Source organism: Bufo bufo, chromosome 2, assembly GCF_905171765.1.
Source record: "Bufo bufo chromosome 2, aBufBuf1.1, whole genome shotgun sequence".
Lineage (NCBI taxonomy): Eukaryota > Metazoa > Chordata > Amphibia > Anura > Bufonidae > Bufo > Bufo bufo.
Window position 1 is genome coordinate 236749343 of NC_053390.1, and position 22054 is coordinate 236771396.

Genomic DNA, 22054 nt, shown 5'->3' on the forward strand with positions numbered 1-22054 from the left:
TCTTATTTGGCCTGGTCCTCGACGATCTACTTGAAAAGGCCTCTGATAAGAAAAAGGGCTATCCTTCCACCAGTCAGCAGCCCCCTAAAAAAAAAATACTTCCGCCCCAGGTTTAACCGAAAAGGTTTCAGGGGAAGAGGGAGGTCTAGACAGTGTGCGGGAGCAGCAAAAAAGTCAAAGGGTTTTCTTTTTTCCAGGGCAGAGGCCTCAAAGAAACAGCCCCAAAGACGCCGGGCCTCCAGTGGGCGGTCGTGTGTCTCACTTTTCTAGTCAGTGGCAAAAAAATCCCAACAGCCCATGGATAAATTCCGTTATAAGGGAAGGCTTAAAATTAAAGTTTCAGAAGCTGCCGGCTGTCGCGGTCCCTCCTGTGACTGGGATCAAAAGATCTAAGAGACTAGCTGCACGTGATGTGATCTGACAGCCTCTCTGGTTTCACTTTTCTGTGTTATTGCTGGGTATGACCACACCTCTGGTCTCAGGTGTAGCTTAAGTGGTCATTCTAACTCCTCTATTTCGTCTGGCCTCACCCATCATGCTATGCGGTTGATAGCTCCTTTTAGGTTGTGAAGAGCTGGTGTCTGGTTCTCCTCTGAGTTCATGCTCGTCTGCATACTTCGGAATTAAGTGTCTTTTCCCTATTTCTTGTTCGTGGTTTCCCCTACCTTTTTGGTATTAGCCCTGAGGGAGTCTCCTGTTCCTTCAGCTGGGAAGGAATAGGTCATCTCTTGTCCTGACACTATTTCCAGGGCCCTTTAGGGTCAGATAGGGCCCTAGGTTCTAGCGTATGAACATTCCTACCATCAAGGTCTGTTTATACTTATAGTAGTTAGGGCTCGGTTTAGGGATTCACTAGGTGATCTTTTCCCCTTTCCCTAGTTTCCAGGCCTAGTACCTTTTCCATTCCCTCTTGTGGTCAGTGTGGAGTGATCTACCCACACCGAGTCGTGTCACCGGCAGAAAGATTAGTGATAACAGATTATCGTTCAGACCCCCCCAAAACAGGCAGCCATCATTTCAGAGGTTTTTTCCATGTTAGCAAATAGAGTATTGGTGGAGGTTCCAAAGCTGGAGGAGACAAGAGGATTTTACTTGACTCTTTTTGTTGTAAAAAAGCTAAATGGTTATTTTCGTACAATAATAAACTTGAAGTGTCTGAACCGTTATATGGTGTATGAAAGATTTTGGATGGAATCCATCAGGTCAGCAGTGAACTATCTCTTGCCAGACTGTTACATGGCCACAATGGATCTCAGGGATGCATATTATCATGTTCTGATCCATCCCCACCACCTAAAGTTTTTGAGAGTAGCAGTTCACCTAGAGAAAAGGATCCATCCTGCATGCTCAATTTCAGGCCCTTCCCTTTTGGACTGTCTTAGCCCCAAGGGTTTTCACAAAGATCAATGCGGAGATGATGGCTCATGTGAGAGAGAAGGACTAAGTGATTATTCCTTATCTAGACGACTTTCTTCTCCTTGCCCAGTCAGGTCACATCTTGGAAGAACAGATTACCTGGTTGAGGGAGGTTCTGGACAAGCTAGGATGGGATATAAACATCGAAAAGTCCAGTTTGCGTCCAAGTCAAAAGTGCAGTTTTTTGGGGATGATCCTAGATTCAAAATCCCAGAGGTGTCTGTTGCTTTTACACAAAGCTCTGCTGATCACATCAAAAATTCAGAGCCTTCTTTCTCAGCAGGTAGTTTCCCTGAGGGAAGCCATATCTGTGCTGGGGCTCATGACTGCCGCCATTCTGGGGGTAGAATGGGCCCAGTACCACTCAAGGCCCCTACAGCTTCAGATTGTGGAGGTTTAGGACAGGCGTATTCTCTCTCTGGATGTGAGATTTCAACCATCAACCCAGACGTTGATTTCTCTGGAGTGGTGTTCTTTGGCACAGAGATGCAGTCCTCTCTTTGACCACGGATGCCAGCCCTTTCGGTTGGGGAGCCCATGTAGAGTCTCCTCTGCTGCAGGGGACCTGGGACTTTGGTTCCCGAGTCCAGTCTCAAAATTTGAGAGAACTGAATGCCATCAGATTAGCGTTGACTCAGTCTTCCGTTCATCGGGGCAGAAATGTCAGGATCTATTCAGACAATATGACAGCAGTAGCCCATATCAACAAGCAGGGTGGTACCAGAGCTCTGAGTCTGATGGCCCTAAGCCATCAGATTTTCAATCTAGCAGAGGATTCTCTCTCATCTTTCTGCTGTGCATCTAAAAGGGGTAGACAACGTGAAAACATATTTCCTCAGCTGTCATCATCTATGCCAGGGTTAATGGTCCCTAGATCAGGGGTTTTTCAACAAGATTTCTGCCTTATGGGGTGTCCCGGAAATAGACCTCTTTGCCACTGGGTCAAACAAAGGTGGGGGGGTTCTTTTCTCTGTCACTGAAGGAACAGCCGAGGGCTGTGGATGCGTTAGCTCAGTCCTGGAGAAGAGGTCTTCTTTATGCCTTACCCCCTCTGAAGCTGTTGCCAAGAGTCCTCAAAAAGATTAAGGAAGATTGTGCTACAGTCATAGTGATAGCCCCCTTTTGGCCAAGGAGGGTTTGGTTTTCAGAGCTCCGCAAAATGTCAATTGCCACCCCCTGGATTCTTCCAGTATTCCGTGGACTACTAGCTCAGGGTCCAATCCTTCACCCAGAAGTAGAGTCTTCACCTGACTGCCTGGCTATTGAGAGGGAAATTTTAAAGAGAAGGGGTCTCTCTGATGAGGTTATCACTACTCTGTTGGCGAGTCGTATGAAGGTCACTTCTGAGATTTGAGAGTTTGGAGGGCTTTCTGCAGATTTGCCAATAGACCAGTTGATGTTCTAGAGGCTCCAGATATTCCACTTGTGTTAGAATTCTTGCAGGAAGTTTGGAGGAAAAAAACTTAGACCTAGCACTTTAAAAGTGCAGATTTTGGCCTTAGGGTCCATTCACACCTCTGCAGTGTTTTGCGAATCCGGATATTGCGGATCCGCAAAACACCCGGGCCGGCTCCCCAGTAGAAATGCCTATCCTTGTCCGCAGCTGCGGACAAGAATAGGACATGTTCTATTTTTTTGCGGAGACGCGGACCAGAGGTTCGGGGCCCCAGACCTGAAATGTGGATGCGGACAGCACACTGTGTGCAGTCCGCATCTTTTCCATCCCCAGTGAAAATAAATGGTTCCGCATAATTGCGGAACGGATCTGGACCCAAAGTGCGGATGTCTGAATGGAGCCTTAGGCCCCTTTCACACGAGCGAGTATTCCGCGCGGATGCGATGCGGGAGGTGAACGCATTGCACCCGCACTGAATACTGACCCATTCATTTCTATGGGGCTGTGCACACGAGCGGTGATTTTCACGCATCACTTTTGCGTTGCGTGAAAATCGCAGCATGCTCCTCTTTGTGCGTTTTTCACGTAACGCAGGCCCCATAGAAATGAATGGGGTTGCGTGAAAATCGCAAGCATCCGCAAGCAAGTGCGGATGCGGTGCGATTTTCACGCACGGTTGCTAGGAGACGATCGGGATGGAGACCCGAACCTTATTATTTTCCCTTATAACATGGTTATAAGGGAAAATAATAGCATTCTGAATACAGAATGCTAAGTAAAACAGGGCTGGAGGGGGTTAAAAAAAATAAAAAATTATTTAACTCACCTTAATCCACTTGCTCGCGTAGCCGGCATCTCCGTCTGACTCTTTTACTGTATAGGACCTGTGGAGAGCATTAACTATAGTTTAAGGACCTGGGATGACGTCACTCTGGTCATCACATGGTACGTCACATGATCTTTTACCATGGTGATTCACCATGGTAAAAGATCATGTGACGTACCATGTGATGACCAGAGTGACGTCATCCCAGGTCCTTAAACTATAGTTAATGCTCTCCACAGGTCCTATACAGTAAAAGAGTCAGACGGAGATGCCCGGCATCGCGAGCAAGTGGATTAAGGTGAGTTAAATGATTTTTTATTTTTTTTAACCCCCTCCAGCCCTGTTTTACTTAGCATTCTGTATTCAGAATGCTATTATTTTCCCTTATAACCATGTTATAAGGGAAAATAATACTATTTACAGAACACCGATCCCAAGCCCGAACTTCTGTGAAGAAGTTCGGGTTTGGGTACCAAACACGCGCGATTTTTCTCACGCGAGTGCAAAACGCATTACAATGTTTTGCACTCGCGCGGAAAAATCGCGGGTGTTCCCGCAACGCACCCGGACATTTTTCCGCAACGCCCGTGTGAAAGAGGCCTAAGTGCCTTATTGAAATTTTAATTGGCAGGTCATCCCTGGGTTAAGAGGATAATTTCTGCAGTTTCAAAGTTATCCCCAGTTTGTAAGGATAGGATCCCTCCCTGGGATTTAAACTTAGTTCTTTCAGTGTTGACTTCAGATCCTTTTGAGCCAATAGCCAGCATTTCCCCTAAGATGATTTCCCTAAAGCTGGCCTTTCTCCTAGATATTCTCCTAGGAGCGTTAGTGAGATTTCTGCTCTTTCCATTGACCAACCTTACTTAAAAATATTGGAGGATTGTGTGGTTATTACTCCTGATCCTTCTTTTTTTTACCAAAGGTATCTTCCTCTTTTCACCGTTCCCAGGAGATAGTTCTACCCTCCTTCTGTGCTTCTCCAAAAAATGAGAAAGAATCAGAGTTCCATTGTTTAGACGTGAAGAGATGTTTAATTCAATATCTGCAAGTCACGCAACCATGGAGGTCCTCCTCCTGTCTGTTGCTTTCCTTTCAGGGTAGGAAGAAGGGCTCTGCTGCACCTTCCCAGGCTATCGCTAGATGGATCAGACAAGCTATTTACTTAGCATACTCATCCAAGGGAGCTGTTCCACCATCAGGGTTCGCGGCTCACCCTACTAGATCAGTCTCTACTTCTTGGGCAGAGAGGGCCTCCGCTTCTATAGAGCAGATTTGTAGGGCTGCCACCTGGCGTTCCCTCCATACTTTTTTCAAGCACTATAGACTTCAGCTGCCTTCTAATGAAGGCCTGGGTTTTGGCCGTAAGGTACTTCAGGCTGTCCCACCCTAGATTAATCTCTCTTAAATCTCCATGGGTGCTGTCAAAGGCGAAGGGGAAAAATGGGATTACAATTACTGGTGTTGTGTGTGTGTGTGTGTGTGTGTATATACAGTGGGATGCAAAATTTTGGGCAACCTTGTTAATTGTCATGATTTTCCTGTATAAATCGTTGGTTGTTACGATAAAAAATGTCAGTTAAATATATCATATAGGAGACACACACAGTGATATTTGAGAAGTGAAATGAAGTTTATTGGATTTACAGAAAGTGTGCTATAATTGTTTAAACAAAATTAGGCAGGTGCATAAATTTGGGCACCACAAAAAAGAAATTAAATCAATATTTAGTAGATCCTCCTTTTGCAGAAATTACAGCCTCAACGCTTCCTGTAGGTTCCAATGAGAGTCTGGATTCTGGTTGAAGGTATTTTGGACCATTCCTCTTTACAAAACATCTTTAGTTCATTCAGGTTTGATGGCTTCCGAGCATGGACAGCTCTCTAAGTCACACCACAGATTTTCAATTCTATTCAGGTCTGGGGACTGAGATGGCCATTCCAGAACGTTGTACTTGTTCCTCTACATAAATGCCTTAGTGGATTTTGAGCAGTGTTTAGGGTCGTTGTCTTGTTGAAAGATCCAGCCCCGGCGCAGCTTCAGCTTTGTCACTGATTCCTGGACATTGGTCTCCAGAATCTGCTGATACTGAGTGGAATCCATGCGTCCCTCAACTATGACAAGATTCCCAGTCCCTGCACTGGCCACACAGCCCCACAGCATGATGGAACCACCACCATATTTTACTGTAGGTAGCAGGTGTTTTTCTTGGAATGCTGTGTTCTTTTTCCTCCATGCATAACGCCCCTTGTTATGGCCAAATAACTCTTTTAGTTTCATCAGTCCACAGCACCTTATTCCAAAATGAAGCTGGCTTGTCCAAATGTGCTTTAGCCCACCTCAAGCGGCACGTTTTGTGCTGTGGGCGGAGAAAAGGCTTCCTCTGCATCACTCTCGCATACAGCATCTCCTTGTGTAAAGTGTGCCGAATGGCTGAACGATGCACAGTGACTTCATCTGCAGCAAGATGATGTTGTAGGTCTTTGGTGCTGGTCTGTGGGTTGACTCTGACTGTTCTCACCATTCTTCGCTTCTGTCTATCCGCGATTTTTCTTGGTCTGCCACTTCGAGCCTTAACTTGAACTGAGCCTGTGGTCTTCCATTTCCTCAATATGTTCCTAACTGTGGAAACAGACAGCTGAAATCTCTGAGACAGCTTTCTGTATCCTTCCCCTAAACCATGATGGTGAACAATCTTTGTCTTCAGGTCATTTGAGAGATGTTTTGAGACCCCCATGTTGCTACTCTTCAGAGAAAATTAAAAGAGGAGGTAAACTTACAATTGACCCCCTTAAATACTCTTTCTCATAATTGGATTCACCTGTGTATGTAGGTCAGAGGTCACTGAGCTTACCAAGCCAATTTGAGTTCCAATAATTAGTTCTAAAGGTTTTGGAATCAATAAAATGACAACGGTGCCCAAATTTATGCACCTGCCTAATTTTGTTTAAACAATTATAGCACACTTTCTGTAAATCCAATAAACTTAATTTCACTTCTCAAATATCACTGTGTGTGTCTCCTATATGATATATTTAACATTTTTTATCGTAACAACCAACGATTTATACAGGAAAATCATGACGATTAACAAGGTTGCCCAAACTTTCGCATCCCACTGTATGTGTGTATGTGTAACAAAGGAGAGAAAAGAATATAGAATGCAGCACTCACCAAAAAATACTCTGACCTTTTTATGTGAATAAAACTGCAAAGAGTCATGCTGGTAAAACAGAGCTAGAAGGCAACAGCCGTTTTGCGCTTTTTCAGGCTTGAAAAAGTGCAACAAGTGCAAAACGGCTGTTGCCTTCTAGCTCTGTTTTACCAGCATGACGCTGACCTTTTTATGTGAATAAAACTGCAAAGAGTATTTTTTGGTGAGTGCTGCATTCTATATTCTTTTTTCTCCTTTGTTGCAAATACTACTTGTTTTTTATGCTGAGCACCACCACTACTCACATTCGATCAGTGCAGCACCAAATTAAATCCCACACCTACAGCAGTGCCGACCTCATCCTCTACATATTGCTACTATGTGTGTATATATGTGTGTGTGTGTGTATATAAATACACGGCTTGGGTGGGTGGGGGGGCGCACTGCGCCACCAATGTTTTTAATACTGCTATGGGGGGCGCACTGCGCCACCAATGATTAATGCTTGGGGGGGCGCACTGCGCCACCAATGATTAATACTGGGGGGCTTGGGGGGGACGCACTGCGCCACCAATGAAGAGAAATCTCTCATTAATTCATATACAGGAGGCGGGAGCTGGCTGCAGAATCACATAGCCGGCTCCCGACCTGTATGAGCGGTAGTTGCGATCCGCGGCACTTGAGGGGTTAACTACCGCAGATCGCAGCTATTGCTCATAGAGGTCGGGAGCCGGCTATGTGATTCTGCAGCCAGCTCCCGCCTCCTGTTCAATTTGAATGAATGAGTAAGTTAACATCATTGGTGGCGCAGTGGCCACAGCCCCTCCCCTCCTCTTGTCTTCTCTCCTCTCATTGGCAGCAGCAGCAGCACAGGTGGAGGGAGACACTGCTTCCTTCTCCCCTGTGCTGCTGAGGGAACACGGAGAGCGCTGAGCAGCGCGATCCTTGTTCCCCATACGCTATCTGAATATCGGCAAAATAGATGCCGATGCCGATAACTGTCAAAATCCTGAATATCGGCTGATAATATCGGTAAGGCTACTTTCACACTTGCGGCAGAGAGATCCGGCAAGCAGTTCCGTCGCCGGAACTGCCTGCCGGATCAGGCAAAATGTATGCTAACTGATGGCATTAGTAAGACTGATCAGGATCCTGATCAGTCTTAAAAATGCCTGATCAGTCGAAAAAATGCATTGAAATGCCGGATCCGTCTTTCCGGTGTCATCCGGCAAAAACGGATCCGGCATTTATTTTTTCACCTTTTTTTTTCAGTCTGCGCATGCGCATACCGGAAGGACGGATCCGGCATTCCGGTATTCTGAATGCCGGATCTGGCACTAATACATTCCTATGGGAAAAAATGCCTGATCCGGCATTCAGGCAAGTCTTCAGTTTTTTTAGCCGGAGATAAAACCGTAGCATGCTACGGTTTTCTCTTTTGCCTGATCAGTCAAAACGACTGAACTGAAGACATCCTGATGCAAACTGAACGGATTACTCTCCATTCAGAATGCATGGGGACATACCTGATCAGTTCTTTTCCGGTATAGAGCCCCTGTGACGGAACTCTATGCCGGAAAAGAACAACGCAAGTGTGAAAGTAGCCTTAAACCGATAATCGGTCGATCCCTAATTTGTTGTTTCATCGCTTCACCTCTCAAAAAATCTAACGCTCCAAATAGTTTCTACGGAAACGACAGTTCCCCCCTCAAAAACTAAACCCCTACTCTGCTCCATAGACATAACTATAAAAAAAAGTTATAATGCTAATGTTAAAAGAAAAACTATATTAATGTGCTATTGCTGACCCAGAGAATGAAGATAACAGGACAGTTTTACAGCCTAGGGAACACAGTAAAAATTGATTTTATTTTTTATTTTATTTTTAAAAAAAAAAATTCTAGCTTCCTATTACATGATATGCAGTATAAAATGGATCCATTGGAAAGTACAACTTGTCCCGCAAAAAACAAGCTGGCGTCTATGTGAATGGAAAAATAAAAAAGTTATGGCGCCTGGATGGTAGAAAATTGCCCTGTTTTTAATGGGTTAAACAACGCAACCTCATTCATCCACCTGCTGTATTGGGTTATTCCCTTATAGCTTTCCTTCCAAAGCCAGAATTCATACTGAAATGAGTTAACCGTATAAATCACTTTCTCCACCAAGTTATGCAGCTTTCCAGTAATCTACTTTATATACCAGTTCCTCACCATTTCCATTGTATCTTTTTGATCGTAAATGGAAACAATATATAGTTGCTGAAAACCTGTACAGACCTAAAACTATTCACAGCTGACTGTTTGCTACAATATGTCTGGTTAATGCAATTGTCTTGCTGATCAAATCGGTCATCTATTCTAAACATTGTACTACAGGTTCAGCAAACCTCTGAGGTTGAGTTCACATCTGCGTTATGAACTCTGGCACTCTTTTCCCGTATACATTTCTGCTTTCGGCCGGACCTATCCAGCTGAAATCTGACATATATGCCAGAAAGCGGCTGGATCCCATTATAGCGCATGGAGATCTAACTGTGCACGGTAGTGTCCAGCTATGCCATATACAGTGCACTCCGGCAGTCTGTTCCTCCGCCGGAACAGACTGCCGGAGTTCACAGCACAGATGTGAACGCGGCCGAAGGCCTCATCAACACGTCTGTTGCCCGGCCGTGGCCATATTGAGGCCCGCAAACAGCTGGTCCGCAATATGCGGGCACCGGCCGTGTGCTCCCCGCATCAAGGATGCGGACCCATTCACTTGGAATGGAGGCACGGAAGCACTACAGAGTGCTTCCGTGGTGGTTCTGTCCGTGCCTCCGCACCGCAATAAAAATAGAACATGTTCTATTTTTTTTTTTTTGCGGTGGAGACGGATCAAGGACCCATTCAAGTTGAATGGTTCTTGATCCGTCCCGGCTGCCACACGGACTTTGCCCGTGCATTGGGGACCGCACATTGCGGTCCCCAATGCACGGAACAGCCGCACAACGGCTGTGTGCATGAGGCCTAAGGCTGTATGTGCCGAGTATCATGTTTTGTAATTTCATGTACTGTGTAATGTCTTTGTTCAATGAAGCCAACAGCTGACATTAATAAAGAAGCCACAGTCTTTTCTAAAAGTTAAAAATTGCACCTAGACATGCCTTTAGAAATTGGCATCAGTCAGATGAAACCAATGTCTGTCTGTATTCTTAATAAGGGAAGGAAAATGCAAATTTCATTGCAGCCCTTACAGATAGGATTGGATGAGGGTACAGTGAGGCTCTCATTACTGTATATTGTGTATAATGTGATGCTCAGTCTCCTCTTGTAATCTTCAGTGATTGTACTAGTAGTGATCATCTATATATGTACTCTACACAGGTTCTGTCCCATCTAGGCGTTCAGTGTAGAACTGCTGAAGCCTTGTGCATGAACTGAAGGATATCCTGTGAGATTCTCTTTCCTGGCATCCTTTGTAGGGGCTACATGGGCCAGTGCTTGAGTTGTCTCCTTTTCATAGTTGCTTACATCTTATATTACAGATACACTAATCCTGATTTAGACAGCAAATGCTTAAAGGGAACCTGTCACCAGGATTTTGTGTATGGAGCTGAGGACATGGGTTGCTAGATGGCCGCTAGCACATCCGCAATACCCAGTCCCCATAGCTCTGTGTGCTTTTATTGTGTAAAAAAAACAGATTTAATACATATGCAAATTAACCTGAGATGAGTCCTGTCCCTGACTCATCTCACCTACAGGACTCATCTCAGGGACAGGATTCCTCTCAGTTTAATTTGCATATGTATTAAATCTTTTTTTTTTTTTTACACAATAAAAGCACACAGAGCTATGGGGACTGGGTATTGCGGATGTGCTAGCGGCCATCTAGCAACCCATGTCCTCAGCTCTATACACAAAATCCCCGTGACAGGTTCCCTTTAAGCCTGTATTAGACTTGCGGATTGTCGGCCAATTCATCATTAACAAGTTTTCGTGATAATCTGGCAGTGTAATACTGCCACCGATTACCCAATAAACGATTAAACATCCTTAAAAATCATCATTTGCTGGTGAAGCTTGTGCTGTGTAATCACCATCTGCTGCCAGCAAACAACTAGTCAGTATGATGGGGACAAGGAATGGCATTAGCGAATGCTCCTACCATACTGAGGAGGAGATTGCTTGATGTAAATGCAGGGGTCTCCTCTGCTAGCAAGCAGATGATTGCCAGGAAAGAACTCTTCCCTTAGTCCCGACAATCGCCTGCTAGATCGTTTAATCTAATAAAGCCCTTAGACTAGACTGTTGAAAGATGTGCTTTATCTATGTGCTTGAGGCTGGATGATGATTCTGGCGAGCGGTTAGGTGGCTCACTCTGTGCCAGAATTTGGCAAAGCTTAAAGGAGTTAACTCATGATCAGATAGATACTAAGGTGAGAAGGGACTAAGCCCCGACCATCAGATGGCCAGGACATAGCGGCATGGGCTTACGCTCAACGTTTTTAGTAGCTCCCATTGCAGTGCATAGGAGCTATGGAAACAGTACAGCACAGCAAGCTCGACTGTTTCCCAGCTTCCGGGTGGTTGAGGCTTAGTCCCTTCTCACCTTATTAACGGTGTGATGAGACAACCCCTTTAAAGAGGCACTGCACTATCGCACAGTTTTATTTCATTTAATAGAGTGTGGTGTAACTTGCAAATTTCTAAATCTCACATTTAATAAATATGCCTTTAGCCACCTAAAATAAAAATAAGTCATGGCTACTATGGGTCTCACTTCCGGATTAGTTGCAGTCCACTACCTGTTGTCAGGCAGAATATGTCCCTGGTAACAGAGACTCAGAAGACGGTTCACAGGAAATGGAGATGAGTCAGAGCTAGCAGAGATCCTGAGACTGGTAAAAGAACTGCTTCTACCCTGCTTCTGAACTTCAAAGGAGCCTCCCATGTGTCTGTGTGATTTCTCCCTTCTGATCTGTTCTGTGATCTCCAGAACTGAAAACAAACCTAGTGGAAAGTATGTCACAGCAGTACAGTGCTGGCAGAAGGGAGACGCCCCCTGCATCTGAGTGAAATGCATCTAACTGTGCAGCTGAAACAGGGAATAATATGGCTGGAAAAAAAACATTAGGGAAGCTCAAACAGATAAAAACTTCACAGTTCTGATTGTACAAAGAAGCTCAGCCATTATGCAAACTTTTTTTTTTTTAAATACTCAGATACGCTTTAAAGGGTTTGACCCGTTTTATTTTTTTTTTTGTTTGTTTTCTGCGCTAGCCAAAGGGCCTATGGAGAAATTCAGACTCCCCAGGTCCCTGCCAGTCTGTTCTAGCGACTCGGCTCCTGGGCTGTTTGGCAGACTTCTTGCTTGGATATGGTCACTTGCAAGGCTGCAGCCAGTGACTGGCCTCAGCAGTGATGTGTCAACCAGCAGCATATGACTTAGCAGTGACGTGCCGCTGAGGCTAGTTATTGGCTGCAGAGGTGCACGTGACTCCTTCCATACAAAGCATTGACATGCAAGGTCCTGATGGGAGAGGAATAAAAAATCCCAGGCAACCACTTTTAAGCCACCTCCACCTTTAAATCTCAGACCGTTAATAAATGCTGTGCTTTATGTGAGGTTTTATTTTTTTGGGTGGAAGGGGGGGGGGAGGGGAATTCTTCTGCCATAATGGAGCATAGGCTTCTTTATATGACTTTAAAAATATGCCACAAAAAGACCCATGTTAGGCTGAGTTCACACTTCAGTTATTTCCATCAGTTATTGTGAGCCAAAACCAGGTGTGAAGCCTACTTGGAGATAAGGTATAATGGAAAAATATTCACCTGTTCTGTGTTCTTTACACTCAGCCTTACAAATCTAATGAATAAAAGTCACCAAAATGCTTCTTAAAAAAAAAACAAAAAAAAACACAAAGCGTTACATGGTCTCTAACCTGGAAATTGGCGGATAGGTTACTTCTTAGATCCCCGATTGCAAATATATTAGCATTGCATTTAAGGGAGAACACCTCCATATTACGGTGCAGTGCACATGCTACATACAGTGGTGAGTGCGCTCCTAGGAACTGTAGAGGCTCATTCTGCTATTGTACAGTTTGTGCATTTTTAAATGTGCTTTTCTGAATATCTGCAGAATGACAATTGACTGACTAAAACTGACTAATTTTTTTTTTTTTTTTCAATAGCTTCTGTGACGTCTACTTATTACAATTACTACATGTTACCTGATGGGACGTACTGTCTTGCGCCTCCACCACCAGGAATGGACTCCAGTGCTTACTACAACCCGTTGCCAGCGGAAGACTGTGCACAAATTGCTACTACATCACAATCCAGCATCTCCCCATCTCTAAATAATGGTGAAACCAGCCAATTATCCCAGGAAGTGCCTGCACCAAGGTAAAGATGGGCCACTGCCCAAGGAATTTAGCTTTTTCCTCCTAAAATTTTGGTTTGTGTGCTCTTCAACGCACTCCTGCAGTAAGCACACTAGCTAGTAACTTCTATGTGTGTATTTCAGTTCTGCTAGACCTAGAATTGTGTATATGTGTATTAAAGGAGTCCCCATCACCTATAGCAGGGCCTTCTCAAACAGCTGATCTGTGGGGGTTCCTGGTGTCGAACCCCCACTGATCAATGCTAATGACCTATCCAGAGGATGTCATCAGTTACAAAGCGTTGAATAAACCCTTTAATCTGTATAAAAATGCACATGTCTGACAACCACTTCATTACGTAGTTTCCATCAGTGATTCAGTCAGTTATTTCCATCAGTGATTTTGAGCCAAAACCAGGTGCGGCTCTAAACACAGAACAGGGGCAGATCTTTCCCTTATACCTTATGTCTGTGGAGGCTCCAATCCTGGTTTTGGCTGCCAGTCACTGATGGAAATCACTGAGCAAACACTGACGTGTGACTGAGGCTTTAGAAGCTGTGACAGTTACAGGGGCTGCAGCAGAAAGGACACATCTCCTGAGCTGCAGCAGCAAGGTCACACCCCTGACCTCCTAGCCTGAACAGAATCCATTAGAGCGATTGGAGAAATGAATGGGGATCTCTGGATCCATGTGACAGGGCTGGTTCTAGCTTTGTCAGAAAGATATATGAATCAGGACATCACCCTTTATAAGGACAACTGTTAATGTATGTTATAATAGTTGCTGACATACTTTTGTGTTTTTGTGGAAAACTTTCAATTTAAAATGATGTAGGGGGATTTATGAAAGCTGTAATCTGGCTTTCTGGCATGCAGGAGTAGCAGGTTTTGCACCAGCAGCATTTTGCACAAATATTGTGGGATTTTGCAATGTTAACAGCACTTTTAAAAAAAGTGTTGCAGACTTGATGAAAGTGGATCCGGACCTCCTCTGCCCAACACATTTATCATCATTTACACCAGAAAACTGACGTAAATTGTAGCTGAAATCTGTTCCAGCCTTGTGTAGATTACGTTTTTGGCACAAGAAAAGCTGATGATAGCTTCTCTTAATAAATTCACGGCATCTTGCGTTATCTGACTTCTTGATCAATCATACACCGAATATGGCTTTGAAAATAAAAAAATATTTTCTTTAAAAAAAAATTTTTTTCAAGTATTAAAAATTAAAACGCAAGAATACCTTTACAAATGTGGTATCATTTGGCCCTATAATGCAGTGCACAGGTCAGTTTTACTGCATGGGGAATACCATATAAACTATGGTGGAATCGCGTTTTTTTAGTTTTTTCCTTCCCTCAATTCCACACCATTTGTATTCCACCTTCAAACTACATCGTATGCAGTGTAGGGTTGTTGCGATACCAAAATTTTGATTCGGTTTCGATACCATAAAAAAGTTTTGCGATACTCCATACCACGCGAAAAAATAAAATACCAAAAAAAAGCCGCATGCATTCTGCATTTTATGGAACGTTCAGCCCATAATCGAACAGTCCTATCCTATTTTTTGGGGGGACAAGGTGACAAAAAAAAAAATCGCGCGTTTTATTTTATTTCTGTTACGGCGTTCATCGCATAGGAGATTTTTTTAAAATATTTTAGTAGTTTGGACATGGCGATATGTTTATTGTTTTATATATTTTATATGTAAAATTGGGAAAAAGGGTGATTTATACTTAATATTTTGGTGTTTTTTCTTTTTATTTAATAACTATTAGCCCCTAAACCTAGAACCTGGGATATTTTAATCCCTTGTCCTATTCACCCTAATAGAGCTGTATTAGGGTGAATAGGACTTCACACTCTCCCTGCTGCCCTATGCATAGTACACACAGCAGCAGGGAGGGGACCCACTGCCACCAATGGTTTTAGTACTGGGGGGGTTGAGGGGGTCGGGGCGCACTGCGCCACCAATGATAATTAACGTCTAATACAGATACAGGAGGCGGGTGCGGCGGCAGAATCGAATAGCCTGCACCTGATCTCTATGACAGTGCTTTAGGATGTCTCTATGACAGTGCTCTGTGATTCTGCCTCCGCCTCCTGTTTTAGGCTACATGCACATGAACCTTGTTGGTTTCCGTGTCCGTTCCGTTTTTTTGGTTTTTTTTTGTGGATAGGATGCAGACCCATTCATTTCAATGGGACCACAAAAAATTCGGACAGCAAACAGTGTGCTGTCCGCATCAGTTTGTCCGTTCCGTAGCACCGCCAAAAAAATAGACCATGTCCTATTGTTGTCCATTTTAGGCATTGTTACAATGGATCCGCAAAAAAAAAAAAACGGATGGCATACGCATGTCATTCATTTTTTTTTTTTTGTGGATCCGCAATTTGTGGACCGCAAAACACATACGGTCATGTGCATGTAGCCTTAGACGTTAATTTTCATTGGTGGCACAGTGCAGCCGCCCCCCCTCCGCTCCTCTCTCCTCATTGGCAGCGGCGGCACAGGGGGAGGGAGAGAGTAACTCCTTCTCCCCAGTGCTGCTAAGGGAACATGGCCGTGCTGACAGCAGCGCGCTCATGTTCTGTGATGCTAGATTGCGCAGTAGCGCAGCCTAGTATCGATAATATGGGTATCGATATTTTGAACCCCGCAACAACCTTAATGCTGTGGTGCCATTAAAAAGTACAACTTGTCCCACAAAATACAATATAGCTATGTGAACAAGAAATTCAAAGGTAGTGGCTCCAGAAATGCAGGGAGTGAAAAACAAAAATGCGAAGCAGAAATTCCCTGCATCACGATGGAGCTAATCAACAAAATGATTATCCACCTTTCTAAATGTACAATAAGGGTACGACCACACTGGTTGCGCAACAGCGACCGTGGCCAGGATTGCAGACTGCCTCGTTCACACGTCAGTGTTCGATCAGTGATTTTGAGCCAAAACCAGGTGCGTGTCTAACCACAGAACAGGAGCAGATCTCTCCAGTATACCGTATGTCTGTGGAGGCTCCAGTCCTGGTGTTGGCTCACAATCACTGATGGAAATCACTGACCAAATAACTGATGTGTGACCGAGGCTTAATAGTAATCCCATAGTGTTGGATTTCTTGCAACTGGCGCAGTGATTCCATTCATTTGTGATCCTTGCCGTGAACAGTGTAGCCATATCCTTGGGTTGTATGTTCATCAGTACATGCTCCACCAGTAGTGGAAATGTTTAGCGTTGCACATAGTGATTTTGGATCCTTAGGACAGACTAATGACCGCGCCATCCACCCTCAAACACTTGAATTGTTCTAGAGAAACTGCACTGATTATAGGAAGATGGGGTACAGGACAGGCACCCAAATAATTCCTACTCGGTATTAAAGCATTCGTTCATTTACAGTTCCCTCGAGATTGTTGTGGTTAGGGATGAGCGGACTTGTGTTTTCGAGTTTAGCGTACAAGGTCTAGGTTATCTAAGAATTCTGTAATGGATTCCGCTACCACAGACTAAGTTATGGTCGGTGATAGTGGAATCCGTAACGGAATTCTTTGATAACCCAAACTTGAAAACAGAAGTTCACTCATCCCTAGTTGTGATGATCTCCCATGACATGTGCCCCATTGGTTATTACCATGTCCCTATATATGGCTGTATATCATGTCAGATCTGCAGGTAGCCAGACACTGAAACGTGACGTATGGAATATAGGTTTAGTGCAAAAATCCTCTAACTTGGGCCAAGCAAAGAAAAAAATCTTCCTTAGTTTCCTCCTTTTAGATTATATTTTTGAATATTCCATCTCTGTTTTTTTTATCTTGCGGGTGTGGAAGCTTACTTTCTGTTCGTGGTTACCTAATTAAATTTCCCATTTTGTCCCCCCTAAATAAGATTTTCTGTTTGAGTAGCTCAGAAAGTAGGTTATGATTTAATTCTGCTTTTTCTGCTGACCTGCCTGCTACAGATAATGTGCTGACACTCTGAAGTTTTATTCAGTAGCATATACATAGAATAGATCCTTCTCTAACATTTTATTCATTTTTGGAGTGAATGCACCTTGATTAAAGTACGCCCTGTGTTTCCTCTCCCTTTTAGTCAGGATATATTTCATTTTTATTTAAGCAAGTCTAATATCAGAGAACATTGTAGAAAATGGAGTACTGCACACTATGGCTACTGGTGCCAGCAAGGACTGAACAGTCACAATCAATAATATAGAATTGCGGCACTCAGATTGTTCATTTGCACTTATTGGTAATTTATTCATACAAAGTTCATCATCCAGGTACATAATTGAACATGGGCAATGATAGAAACAACTCTTTGGTAGTGACGGTGACCGGACGTTTAGGTCCTCGCGGACCTTCTTCAGCGGTCAGTTTGTCTGTCCTGGTGGTGAGGATTATGTAGGGTCTGAATCACCCTGATCCTCACCACCAAGACAGACAAATTGACCACTGAAGGTCTGCGAGGACCGAAACGTCCGGTCACCGTCACTACCAAAGAGTGGTTTCTATCATTGCCTATGTTCAATTATGTACCTGGATGATTAACTTTGTATCAATAAATTACCAATAAGTGCAAATGAACAATCTGAGTGCCGCAATTCTATTTTATAGTATCAGAGAACATGGAGCACGCTGCACTCAGCATGCACCATGTTCTCCTCAGCAGCACAGTGGAGAAGGAGTCTCTCCCTCCCCACTGTGCCGCTGGCCACCAATGAGAAGAGAGAGAGGAGGGGCTGTGGCCACTGTGCCACCAGTGAAGATAACTAACCCATTAATTCAAATATAGGCGGCGGGTGGCGGCCAACCTCTGACAGGGCACTGCAGTCTGCGGCAATTAACTCCTCAGGTGCCACACCTAACAGGTGAACTGCTGCGGATCGCAGCATCTTGGCATAGAGGTCGGGTGCCAGGTATGTGATTCTGCCGCCAGCACCCATAACGGTGGTGCAGTGGGCCCCCCCAAACCCCATTATTAAAAACATTGGTGGTGCACCCCCGTCCCCCCAGTATTAGTCATTGGTGCGAGTGGCCAAAGAGTCCCCTCCTCCCCTCTTCATTGGTGGTGCAGTGGCAGTTCCGATCGGAGCCCCAGCAGTGAAATCGCCAGGATGTCCTGGCTGCCATGGTAATCTCCCTGCACATAGCACAGGGCGGCAGCAGAGAGAGTGTGATGTCCTATTCACCCTAATAGAGCTCTATTAGGGGTAAATAGGACAAGGGTTCTAGCCCCTAAGGCCCTTTTCACGCGGGTGCAATGCATTCATTTCAATGGGTCTGTGTATATGAGCGTTTTTTTTATTTATTTTTTTCATGCATCAGTTCTGCGTTGAGTGAAAAACGCAGAATGTTCTATATTCTGTGTTTTTCACGCAGCCCTGGCACTATAGAAATGAATGGGTCTTCAGTAAAAAATGCATTGCATCTGGAAGCAAGTGCGGATTCAAGGCGTTTATCACTGATGGTTGCTAAGAAATGTTGTTTGTAAACCTTTAGTTTTTTATAGCGCCCATCAAGAACGCATCAAAACGCATTGCACCCGCGCGGAAAAAACTAAACGCAATCGCAGACAAAACTGACTGAACTTGCTTGCAAGTTTCACTAAACACATGCCGACCTAATCCGTCACGCTCCTGTGAAAGGGGCTAATAGTTATTAAATAAAAAGTTAAAAAAAACAAACACGAAAATATAAAATTTAACCACTTAAGGACCACAGGTTTATACCCCCCTAGTGACCAGGCCCTTTTTTACAAATCAGCACTTCACAACTTTAACGGTTTATTGCTCGGACATGCAACTTGGCACCCAAATGAATTTTACCTCCTTTTCTTCTCACAAATACAGCTTTCTTTTGATGGTATTTGATTGCTGCTGAGATTTTTCGTTTTTCTGATATTAATCAAAAAAGACCGCAATTTTCTCAAAAAAGGTGTATTTTTAACTTTTTCTGGTAAAATTGTTCAAAAATAATTACATTTCTATACAAGTTTGTGTCAGAATTTATTGTGCTACATGTCTTTTGATAAATGACATATTTAAATGATATATTTATCGGTTTGCGCAAAAGTTATAGCGTTTACAAACTATGGTACAAAAATTTGAATTTCCGCATTTTGAAGCAGCTCTGACTTTCTGAGCACCTGTCATGTTTCTTGAGGTGCTAGAATGCCAGGATAGTATAAATACCCCCCAAATGACCCCATTTTAGAAAGAAGACACCCCAAAGTATTCGCGGAGGGGCATGGTGAGTTTATGTATGATTAAAAAAAAAAATCACAAGTTAGCGGAAAATGACTGACTGAGGAAAAAATAATAATAATAAAGTTTCCATTTCTGCTAACTTCTGGCAGAAAAAGAAAAAAAAATGTCCCACGGACTCACTATGCCCCTCAGTGAATACCTTGGGGTGTCTACTTTCCGAAATGGGGCTAAATTGTGAGAAACCCTGTAAAGCCTAAAGGTACTCGTTGGACTTTCGGCCCCCTTACGCACCTAGGCTGCAAAAAAGTGTCACACGTGGTATCGCCGTATTCAGGAGAAGTAGGGCAATGTGTTTTGGGGTGTATTTTTACATATACCTATGCTGGGTGAGAGAAATATCTCTGTAAATTGACAACTTTGTATAAAAAAAAAATTTCGGCATTTACAGAGCTATTTCTCACAGTATTAGTATATGTAAAAATACACCCCAAATTTCCATTAGGGGTATGGTGAGTTCATGTAAGATTTAATTTTTTGTCACAAGTTAGTGGAATATGAGACTTTGTAAGAAAAAACTAAAAATAATAATAAAATAAAAAATTTCCGCTAACTTGTGCCAAAAAAAAAAATCTTCTATGAACTCGCAATGCCCCTCACGGAATACCTTGGGGTGTCTTCTTTCCAAAATGGGGTCACTTGTGGGGTATTTATACTGCCCTGGCATTTTAGGGGCCCTAAAGCGTGAGAAGTAGTTTGGAATTCAAATGCGTAAAAATGCCCTGTGAAATCCTAAAGGTACTCATTGGAATTTGGGCCCCTTTGCTGCAAAAAAGTGTCACATGTGGTATTGCCGTACTCAGAAGAAGTAGGACAATGTGTTTTGGGGTGTATTTTTACATATACCCATGCTGGGTGAGAGAAATATCTGTAAATTGACAACTTTGTATAAAAAAAATGGAAAAAGTTGTCTTTTACAGAGATATTTCTCACACACAGGATGGGTATGTGTGAAAAGACACCCCAAAACACATTGGCCTACTTCTCTTGAGTACGGCGATACCACATGTGTGACACTTTTTTGCAGCCTAGGTGCGCAAAGGGGCCCAAATTCCAATGAGTACCTTTTTAGGAGGGCATTTTTAGACATTTGGATTCCAGACTTCTTCTCACGCTTTAGGGCCCCTAAAATGCCAGGGCAGTATAAATACCCGACATGTGACCCCATTTTGGAAAGAAGACACCCCAAGGTATTCCATGAGGGGCATGGCGAGTTCATAGATTTTTTTTGGCACAAGTTAGCGGAAATCTTTTTTTAAATTATTTTTTTTTTTTCTCACAAAGTCTCCCTTTCCGTTAACTTGTGACAAAAAGTTCAATATTTCATGTACTCAATATGCCCCTCAGAGAATACCTTGGGGTGTCTTCTCTCCAAAAATGGGGTCATTTGTGGGGTGTTTGTACTGCCCTGGCATTTGAGGGTCTCCACAATCATTACATGTATGGCCAGCATTAGGCGTTTCTGCTATTCTCCTTATATTGAGCATACGGGCCCTAAGACCCCTGTGTGCCTGTCCTGTGTCACAGGATCCCTACACTAATAGTGTACCTGTGTGTGGTACTTGCGGAAACACTCCCCTATGCATAGGGCAGGCTGGTCAGGACAAAAAACTGTGGTGTCCTGCCTTATTCCAGCCTTCTACAGACACGACATCTTTTTCTTGGGGAACGGTGAGTTGGGGTACCAGGATAGACACTCGGGAAGTGTCTGTCATGTAGCCGGCTAACTACATCAGGGACTTGGGGCACGGACCTTCCTGGATACAGGAGTTCCGAAATGATCTCTTCCTGGAATTTTAGGAAGGATCCCGTTCTCCCAGCCTTACTGTAGAGAACAAAACTATTATAGACAGCTAATTGAATTAAATAAACAGACACCTTCTTATACCAGTGTCTGGTGCGGTGGGACACTAAATAGGGAGCCAACATCTGGTCATTGAAGTCCACCCCTTCCATGTGAAGGTTATAGTCGTGGACAGAGAGGGGTTTCTCAATGACTCCAGTTGCCCTTTCAATTTGTACAGTCGTGTCTGCGTGAATGGTGGACAGAAGGTAAACGTCCCTCTTGTCCTTCCACTTCACCGCGAGCAGTTCTTGGTCACACATGGCAGCCCTCTCCCCCTCTGCAAGTCGTGTATTAACGAGCCGTTGGGGGAAGCCCTGGCGACTAGGTCGCGCAGTGCCACAGCATTGAATTCCGACTATATGTAAGTGCCGAAAGAGGGCCACGCTTGTGTAAAAATTGTCCATGTATAAGTGGTACCCCTTGTGTAGTAAGGGTGACACCAAGTCCCAGACAATCTTGCCACTGCTCCCCAGGTAGTCAGGGCATCCGACCGGCTCCAGTTTTGAGTCTTTTCCCTCATAGACCCTAAAACGAGATGTATAGCCTGTGGCCCTTTCACAGAGCTTATACAGTTTGACCCCATACCGGGTGCGCTTCCTGGGGATGTACTGTTTGATGCCAAGGCGCCCGGTAAAGTGTACAAGGGACTCGTCTATGCAGATGTTCTGATTGGGGGTATACACGTCTGCAAACCTGGATGACAAATAGTCTATGAGGGGCCGAATTTTGTGGAGCCGGTCATAAGCAGGGTGGCCTCTTGGATGACAGGTTTTATTGT

General features: G+C 44.0%; 1 protein-coding gene across 2 annotated transcripts in view; it reads left to right on the forward strand.

Annotated features, from left to right (window-relative positions):
- Positions 1–22054, forward strand: part of LOC120988657 (splicing factor SWAP) — a 186405-nt gene that overhangs the window by 53583 nt on the left and 110768 nt on the right. For both annotated transcript variants that reach the window (XM_040416260.1, XM_040416259.1), the window contains exon 8: positions 12969–13182. In XM_040416260.1, coding sequence (XP_040272194.1) covers positions 12969–13182 — 214 coding nt within the window. The remainder of the gene's footprint in view (positions 1–12968; positions 13183–22054) is intronic.